The sequence below is a fragment of the Rhinoderma darwinii genome, chromosome 10 (genome assembly GCF_050947455.1).
Source record: "Rhinoderma darwinii isolate aRhiDar2 chromosome 10, aRhiDar2.hap1, whole genome shotgun sequence".
Taxonomy (NCBI): domain Eukaryota; kingdom Metazoa; phylum Chordata; class Amphibia; order Anura; family Rhinodermatidae; genus Rhinoderma; species Rhinoderma darwinii.
In genome coordinates this window covers 103,082,779-103,092,835 of record NC_134696.1, presented here as the reverse complement: position 1 = coordinate 103,092,835, position 10,057 = coordinate 103,082,779, and the positions used below count along the sequence as shown (strand labels likewise).

General features: G+C 41.6%; 2 protein-coding genes across 4 annotated transcripts in view; one reads left to right on the top strand and one right to left on the bottom strand.

The window, feature by feature from the left end:
- KIRREL2 (kirre like nephrin family adhesion molecule 2) overlaps positions 1-9,544 on the bottom strand; it is a 93,158-nt gene extending 83,614 nt beyond the window's left edge. Inside the window, exons 1-2 of one of the 2 annotated variants that reach the window (XM_075840453.1) lie at positions 9,485-9,544; positions 8,387-8,524 (exon numbers count right to left, since the gene is read on the bottom strand). The gene's annotated coding sequence lies outside the window, so the exon portion shown is untranslated. Of the gene's footprint in view, positions 1-8,386; positions 8,525-9,480 lie in introns of both variants that reach the window. The other variant, XM_075840454.1, reaches the window with a different exon arrangement.
- Positions 470-10,057, top strand: part of NPHS1 (NPHS1 adhesion molecule, nephrin) — a 36,232-nt gene continuing 26,644 nt past the window's right edge. For both annotated transcript variants that reach the window (XM_075840449.1, XM_075840448.1), the window contains exons 1-3: positions 470-567; positions 1,108-1,229; positions 1,844-2,015. In XM_075840449.1, the coding sequence (XP_075696564.1) occupies positions 555-567; positions 1,108-1,229; positions 1,844-2,015 (307 nt within the window). In that variant the 5' untranslated portion in view covers positions 470-554. The remainder of the gene's footprint in view (positions 568-1,107; positions 1,230-1,843; positions 2,016-10,057) is intronic.

The window sequence follows — 10,057 nt, the reverse complement described above, 5'->3', positions numbered from 1 at the left end:
GAAAGCAGGGGGTACGGTATTGTGTAAGGCAGCTAAGCCCTTTAAACTCAGAATATAGCCCCTTCTGCAGCTGGTTGATGGCACCACAGTTTGGTTGTAACAGCTGCAGGTGCTGTCTGAATAATATGTAGATATTGTGTCACTAGAAATTGCCAACACAATATGTGAGTGCCTAAAGGGTGACTGAATGCTGAAAGCACGACTAATACAATTTGGGTATCACAAAGGGAACCGCAATGGGCACCGTAATCACTCCACTGATGTCTGCACACCTTCCTGCACCACACATTGTAAGATTATTTTGATAGATTTTCATTTTAATTTGTGTAGGCCATACAACTAGATCAGTTTGGCTTGCCTAATATTGATGAACCAAGATTAGACCTAGAACTGGCCACCTAAAGTCATCAAGCGTGTTGATAACTTGTATATAAACAACAGTTATAATTTTCTCCCCTCACAGGGTCACCCCACAAAGTACAGATAATGGAAATCTACTCGTCTGCTCTGCGCTAAATCCGGCTCTTCAGACACCACTGACCGTGAGCTTCACCATGAATGTGCTGTGTGAGACAATGCTATACTGTACCCACCATACACATCTCGGTTACCAAAATATCCCATCTGTAGGATCATATTGATAATTAGCTGGCCATATATGATAGATGTTCCATAAGTATTGAAGTATTGATTTTTTTAGAGGACAAGCAAGATTATGAGTCTACAGAGGTAGGGGGAAATGAGCATTGGCCATGCATATCTGGCGCCACTAATGGGGGGGACGGTTCTGCCATCCCACATAAATGTAAGATGCCCATAAGAATCCCCTACAAAACTGTAACGTCTATAGTATTTAGTCTTGAGAAAGAGGAGGTGGGATGGTCTCCATACTGAAACCTCAATGCCCCACAGCTACTTATTTGGTTGGACTCAGCCAATAAGACTTTGACTCAACCAGAAAGAACAATTCATTAGAGTGAGCAGTCACTCAAGAATACCATATTGAAAAGATGGCCGCTTCCATTGTTTTCACATTTTAAGGCCTTAATTTGCTGACTGTATTTTTTGTTCCAATAATTTTCTCTTTTTTCTCGTTCCCCTCTATAGTCCCTCCTAACGTCCCTACCATACATGGTTACGAAGGACAATCTGTCAAGTCTGAGGAAACCTTGACGCTGGCCTGTACCTCCTATAGTGGAAATCCTTTGGCAACCCTGCAGTGGTTAAAAGTGAGTTTTCCGGTTGTTACTGTGGTCATATTAGCTATTAAAGGGGTTCCCGACTTTGGCCAATCCCTTTTTTTGTTAGAATGGTTCCTTAATAATAAACTAATTACAGTTGTCCTGCAGTTGGGACCTCCAGCGAACACATGTAATCTAAGAGACAATTTGGCTGCAAGTATTCTATTTCCCTGCAGCGCCACCACAGGGGAAATTAAGTATTGCACATATCTCATTGAAATCAACAGGCTTTCCTTATAATGCATTACAGGACGGGTCCTCCATAGACAGAGACCTTCTTTGTAACCATTCTCCACCATGGCCAAGACATGAGGTTCCTGAATGAGGGACCCCCTATAGTAACTCAGAAATCCTTAATAGGGAATTTAAAATACAGTTTTCGAATTCGGACAATTCCTTTAAGTTAAAAAAAAATAAACATAACGTAAAATTTGATGGGCTCTTGTGGTCTTACTCTTGTTTTCTATAGCGGGTGTGAAGCCCCCCCCCCACCCCCCACCAATGTTATCTTTGCTTCCATAATATGGACCTGGCTCTAATTTTACATGTTAAATTATAAAATAATTGAAATTCCTTCTTCACTTCTCTTCTTTTTCCTCCAGAATGATGAGGTGGTGTACAACCGTTGGGAGACGGACAATAACAAAAGACTGTCTAGAAGTTCCCTGACAATAAATGTCAAGCCGGAACATAATCAAGCCGTTATAAGCTGTGAGGCTGTCAATCATGTGACACCGGTGGTCCTCCGAGCCAGCATCACTCTTGATGTTCTTTGTGAGTGTCTTCTATAGGTTTCAACTCAGGGGATGGTGTGACCTTTAAATGGGCGGAGTATCACTGTACGGTTCTTATATGTTGTATGAAATGTAATAAAACCTACTAAATAATGGTTAGCCATATTCTATAGATACTGCTGCCCTACATGCATAATATAATATAGTACAATATAATGTCATATAATCTACCATGATATAAAATAATAAAATGTAATGTGATATGATATAATATAGTGTAAAATAATGTAATGTAATATAATATACTATGATAAAAAAATACAATGTAATATAATATACTATGACATAATATAACCTAAAATAATCTAATCTACTGTGATATAAAATAACATAATATAATCTATTAATATTAGTAATAATGTACTATAAAATAATATTAAATAATTTACTGTAATGTCATGTACTGTAATATAAAATCATATAATGTAATACAATCTACTATGATATAATCATATATATATTTGGCAAGGACGTGGTGTACGAGGAACAGTTAGCTCCGCCCACAGCCCGACCTACAAGAAGCCTGTGAGGAAGGAGATGTGAGTGCTCAGTCTGTCTGTTGTTTGTGCCTCTATTTGTCTGTGTGTCTCTGTGTTTGTGTGTGTATAAGTTCCAGTATGTGTGTATAAGTGTCTTTGTGTGTGTGTATTGATGTATCTAAGTGCCTATATATGTATGTGTATATATTTCTGTATGTGCATCTACTACATTATCTGTACTCAGAGTTATCACTGTGTGTTATCTGTGGTGTTACAGAGGACTGCAGGTAACGTCTACTACATTATCTGTAATCAGAGAGTTATCACTGTGCTATCTGTGGTGTTACATAGGACTGCAGGTAATATCTACTACATTATCTGTACTCAGAGAGTTATCACTGTGTTATCTGTGGTGTTACATAGGACTGCAGGTAACACTACTACATTATCTGTACTCAGGGAGTTATCACTGTGTTTTCTGTGGTGTTACATAGGACTGCAGGAAACATCTACTACATTATCTGTAATCAGAGAGTTATCACTGTGTTATCTGTGGTGTTACATAGGACTGCAGGTAACATCTACTACATTATCTGTACTCAGAAAGTTATCACTGTGTTATCTGTGGTGTTACATAGGACTGCAGGTATCACTACTACATTATCTGTACTCAGAGAGTCATCACTGTGTTATCTGTGGTGTTACATAGGACTGCAGGTAACATCTACTACATTATCTGTAATCAGAGAGTTATCACTGTTATCTGTGGTGTTACATAGGACTGCAGGTAACATGACTACATTATCTGTAATAAGAGAGTTATCACTGTTATCTGTGGTGTTACATAGGACTGCAGGTAACATCTACTACATTATCTGTACTCAGAGAGTTATCACTGTGTTATCTGTGGTGTTACATAGGACTGCAGGTAACATCTACTACATTATCTGTAATCAGAGAGTTATCACTGTGTTATCTGTGGTGTTACATAGGACTGCAGGTAACATCTACTACATTATCTGTAATCAGAGAGTTGTCACTGTTATCTGTGGTGTTACATAGGACTGCAGGTAACACGACTACATTATCTGTACTCAGAGAGTTATCACTGTGTTATCTGTGGTGTTACATAGGACTGCAGGTAACATCTACATTATCTGTACTCAGAGAGTTATCACTGTGTTATCTGTGGTGTTACATAGGACTGCAGGTAACATTACTACATCATCTGTAATCAGAGAGTTATCACTGTTATCTGTGGTGTTACATAGGACTGCAGGTAACATTACTACATTATCTGTAATCAGAGAGTTATCACTGTTATCTGTGGTGTTACATAGGACTGCAGGTAACACTACTACATTATCTGTACTCAGGGAGTTATCACTGTGTTATCTTTGGTGTTACATAGGACTGCAAGTAACATCTACTACATTATATGTAATTAGAGAGTTATCACTGTGTTATCTGTGGTGTTACATAGGACTGCAGGAAACATCTACTACATTATCTGTAATCAGAGAGTTATCACTGTGTTATCTGTGGTGTTACATAGGACTGCAGGTAACATCTACTACATTATCTGTACTCAGAGAGTTATCACTGTGTTATCTGTGGTGTTACATAGGACTGCAGGTAATATCTACTACATTATCTGTACTCAGAGAGTTATCACTGTGTTATCTGTGGTGTTACATAGGACTGCAGGTAACACTACTACATTATCTGTACTCAGGGAGTTATCACTGTGTTTTCTGTGGTGTTACATAGGACTGCAGGAAACATCTACTACATTATCTGTAATCAGAGAGTTATCACTGTGTTATCTGTGGTGTTACATAGGACTGCAGGTAACATCTACTACATTATCTGTACTCAGAAAGTTATCACTGTGTTATCTGTGGTGTTACATAGGACTGCAGGTATCACTACTACATTATCTGTACTCAGAGAGTCATCACTGTGTTATCTGTGGTGTTACATAGGACTGCAGGTAACATCTACTACATTATCTGTAATCAGAGAGTTATCACTGTTATCTGTGGTGTTACATAGGACTGCAGGTAACATGACTACATTATCTGTAATAAGAGAGTTATCACTGTTATCTGTGGTGTTACATAGGACTGCAGGTAACATCTACTACATTATCTGTACTCAGAGAGTTATCACTGTGTTATCTGTGGTGTTACATAGGACTGCAGGTAACATCTACTACATTATCTGTAATCAGAGAGTTATCACTGTGTTATCTGTGGTGTTACATAGGACTGCAGGTAACATCTACTACATTATCTGTAATCAGAGAGTTGTCACTGTTATCTGTGGTGTTACATAGGACTGCAGGTAACACGACTACATTATCTGTACTCAGAGAGTTATCACTGTGTTATCTGTGGTGTTACATAGGACTGCAGGTAACATCTACATTATCTGTACTCAGAGAGTTATCACTGTGTTATCTGTGGTGTTACATAGGACTGCAGGTAACATTACTACATCATCTGTAATCAGAGAGTTATCACTGTTATCTGTGGTGTTACATAGGACTGCAGGTAACATTACTACATTATCTGTAATCAGAGAGTTATCACTGTTATCTGTGGTGTTACATAGGACTGCAGGTAACACTACTACATTATCTGTACTCAGGGAGTTATCACTGTGTTATCTTTGGTGTTACATAGGACTGCAAGTAACATCTACTACATTATATGTAATTAGAGAGTTATCACTGTGTTATCTGTGGTGTTACATAGGACTGCAGGAAACATCTACTACATTATCTGTAATCAGAGAGTTATCACTGTGTTATCTGTGGTGTTACATAGGACTGCAGGTAACATCTACTACATTATCTGTACTCAGAGAGTTATCACTGTGTTATCTGTGGTGTTACATAGGACTGCAGGTAACATCTACTACATTATCTGTACTCAGAAAGTTATCACTGTGTTATCTGTGGTGTTACATAGGACTGCAGGTAACATCTACATTATCTGTACTCAGAGAGTTATCACTGTGTTATCTGTGGTGTTACATAGGACTGCAGGTAACATTACTACATCATCTGTAATCAGAGAGTTATCACTGTTATCTGTGGTGTTACATAGGACTGCAGGTAACATTACTACATTATCTGTAATCAGAGAGTTATCACTGTTATCTGTGGTGTTACATAGGACTGCAGGTAACACTACTACATTATCTGTACTCAGGGAGTTATCACTGTGTTATCTTTGGTGTTACATAGGACTGCAAGTAACATCTACTACATTATATGTAATTAGAGAGTTATCACTGTGTTATCTGTGGTGTTACATAGGACTGCAGGAAACATCTACTACATTATCTGTAATCAGAGAGTTATCACTGTGTTATCTGTGGTGTTACATAGGACTGCAGGTAACATCTACTACATTATCTGTACTCAGAGAGTTATCACTGTGTTATCTGTGGTGTTACATAGGACTGCAGGTAACATCTACTACATTATCTGTACTCAGAAAGTTATCACTGTGTTATCTGTGGTGTTACATAGGACTGCAGGTATCACTACTACATTATCTGTACTCAGAGAGTCATCACTGTGTTATCTGTGGTGTTACATAGGACTGCAGGTAACATCTACTACATTATCTGTAATCAGAGAGTTATCACTGTTATCTGTGGTGTTACATAGGACTGCAGGTAACATGACTACATTATCTGTAATAAGAGAGTTATCACTGTTATCTGTGGTGTTACATAGGACTGCAGGTAACATCTACTACATTATCTGTGCTCAGAGAGTTATCACTGTGTTATCTGTGGTGTTACATAGGACTGCAGGTAACATCTACTACATTATCTGTACTCAGAGAGTTATCACTGTGTTATCTGTGGTGTTACATAGGACTGCAGGTAACATCTACTACATTATCTGTACTCAGAGAGTTATCACTGTGTTATCTCTGGTGTTACATAGGACTGCAGGTAACACGACTACATTATCTGTACTCAGAGAGTTATCACTGTGTTATCTGTGGTGTTACATAGGACTGCAGGTAACATCTACTACATTATCTGTACTCAGAGAGTTATCACTGTGTTATCTGTGGTGTTACATAGGACTGCAGGTAACATCTACTACATTATCTGTAATCAGAGAGTTATCACTGTGTTATCTGTGGTGTTACATAGGACTGCAGGTAACATCTACTACATTATCTGTAATCAGAGAGTTAGCACTGTTATCTGTGGTGTTACATAGGACTGCAGGTAACACTACTACATTATCTGTAATCAGAGAGTTATCCCTGTGTTATCTGTGGTGTTACATAGGACTGCAGTTAACACTACTACATTATCTGTACTCAGAGAATTATCACTGTGTTATCTGTGGTGTTACATAGGACTGCAGGTAACATCTACTACATTATCTGTACTCAGAGAGTTAGCACTGTTATCTGTGGTGTTACATAGGACTGCAGGTAACACTACTACATTATCTGTACTCAGAGAGCTATCACTGTGTTATCTGTGGTGTTACATAGGACTGCAGGTAACATCTACTACATTATCTGTACTCAGAGAGCTATCACTGTGTTATCTGTGGTGTTACATAGGACTGCAGGTAACACTACTACATTATACCTTTATCCTGGGTGAATAATCTATTATTCAGCAAACGCTTCCGTATTTTTCTTAGGTTTAAAATTTGGTAATTAGTTTTTAACATACACTTATATTTTTTTATAATATTTTTTACAAATACATAACATCATTCCTTTTGCTAGAAAACCCGTGTAACGGGTTTTCTATACTAGTATAATATACAGGGGCGTAACTAGGAAAGACTGGGCCCCATAGCAAACTTTTGACTGGGGCCCCCCCTCTGCTGGGAATCACACAACCCCCCCCCTTGTAGATAGTGCCTCCCTATAGATTCCACCACACAGCGCCCCCCTATAGATAGCACCATACACAGCCCCCTGCAGATAACGCCATACAGCCCCCCTGTAGATAACGCCATACAGACCCCCTCTGTAGATAACGCCATACAGACCCCCTCTGTAGATAACGCCATACAGCCCCCCCTGTAGATAACGCCATACAGCCCCCCCTGTAGATAACGCCATACAGAACCCCTCTGTAGATAACGCCATATAGCCCCCCCCCCCAAAAAAAACGGCCTATAGTTTGTCCTACAAAAGACATGCATCCCCTATCCACAGGATAGGGGATACATGTGTGATCGCTGGCAGCGATAAGGAGAACGGGGGACCGAAAGTCCCCCGAAGTTCTCCATGACTAACCTCGGACTTCCGGCGTCTGCGCAGTTCAATAAAAATGAAAGGAGCGCTAGTCACGCATGCGCACAAGCGCGACCGGCGCTCCATTCATTTCTACGGAGCTGCCGACACAGACCCCGGGAGTCTGAGGTTTGTCATGGAGAACTTAGGGGGGACTTTTGGTCCCCTGTTCTCCTCATCCCTGCCAGCGATCACACATGTATCCCCTATCCTGTGGATAGGGGATACATGTCTTATGTAGGAACAACCCCTTCAGTGGCGTCGCGCTGTAGCAGCTATAGCGGCTGCTAGCGGAGCCTGCGGCCATGGGAGGGGGCCGTGCCGACGGGTGGCACGGGCCCCCTCATGCTGCAGGCTCTGTAGAAGTCGCTACGGCTGCTATAGCGGTAGTTACGCCACTGCGTATAGGTTTGTACGGCGTAAAACTACAGCTCCCAGCATGGCCTGAACAATGGTAAGGATATGCTGGGAGATGCGGTTTCACAAAAAAAATCCTATCACCATCATCTCGCTGCAGATCATACAGTGACTACAATACTGATTAGAGGCAGAATAAACATTTACATTAAGTGACTCACCGGTGACGTCTCAGATTGTAGTTATTTTCTTCTCCCTCCGGTACAGACATCTATGATGGATTTCTCCCGGCCATGACCCATTTCTGCAGTTTTCCGTTCAGATGTCTTCAGCTTCTCACTTTTAAAACATTTCTGCTCCTATAAACAAAGTTAAAATTCTCAACACATCTAAATATAACTGTCACAAACACACAACATGCCCCCTGTAGATAGTGACCTACATAGAAGCCCCTATAGATAGTGCCCACATATGGACTCCAGAGCTGCAAGGCAATAGTGCTAACCACTGAGCCACCGTGCTGCCCTACATATAGCTTCCCCTATAGTTAGTGCTCCACGTATAGCCCACCTCTGTATATAGTGTCTCACATATAGCTCCCCTGTATATAGTGTCCCACATATAGCCCACCCCTGTAGACTGTGCACTACATATAGCCACCCTGTTGCTAGTGCCCCACAGGTAACCCACCCCTGTATATAGTGTCCCACATATAGACCCCCCTGTATATAGTGCCCCACAGGTAACCCACCCCTGTATATAGTGTCCCACATATAGACCCCCCTGTATATAGTGCCCCACAGGTAACCCACCCCTGTATATAGTGTCCCACATATAGACCCCCCTGTATATAGTGGCCCACATATAGACCCCCCTGTATATAGTGGCCCACATATAGACCCCCACCTGTATATAGTGGCCCACATATAGAGCCCCCTGTATATAATGGCCCACATATAGAGCCCCCTGTATATAGTGGCCCACACCCCCACATATAGACCCCCCTGTATATAATGGCCCACATATAGAGCCCCCTGTATATAATGGCCCACACAACCACATATAGACCCCCCTGTAGCTACTACCCCACATATAGACCCCCCTGTAGCTACTACCCCACATATAGACCCCCCTGTAGCTACTGCCCCACATATAGACCCCCCTGTAGCTACTGCCCCACATATAGACCCCCCTGTAGCTACTGCCCCACATATAGACCCCCTATATATAATAGCCCACATAAAGATGACCCCCCCCCCACTATAGATAATGCCATTCACATTTTTATGAGGGGGAAAAAAAAAACTTGACATACTCACATTCGCCGGTTCCCACGCTGTTCACTGGCGATGCAGACATGCTCTCTTCTGAGCATGTCTGCAGGAGCTGAACGAGCGTCCTCCAATGACGCCGATTGGCGGGGCAGAATGACTTGCCCCGCCAATCAGCACCTTCCAAGCATGGAAGCGGCGCGATGATGTCATCGCGCCGCTAGCCAATCAGTGTCATTGTAAGGCACTGGATGGTCAGGCACGGAACATGCCCGGCCATTCAGTGCTAATACATGTATTTGGCTGCCGCTAGCACTGGGGCCCCCTCCGGTGCTAGCGACACCTACAGGCATGAGAGGGCCTGTGTAAGGCTCGGCGTCGCGGGCCCCACAGTAGCGGCGCTACCGCTGTAGTAGCCATAACGGCTGCTAGCGGCGCCACCGGGCCCCCTCAAGCCCCGGGCCCCGTAGCAGCCGCTACTGCTGCTACCGCGGTAGTTACGCCACTGATAATATAATCTACTATGAAATAATATATAATATAATGTAATATAATCTACTATGAAATAATATAATGTAATATAATCTACTATGAAATAATATATAATATAATGTAATATAA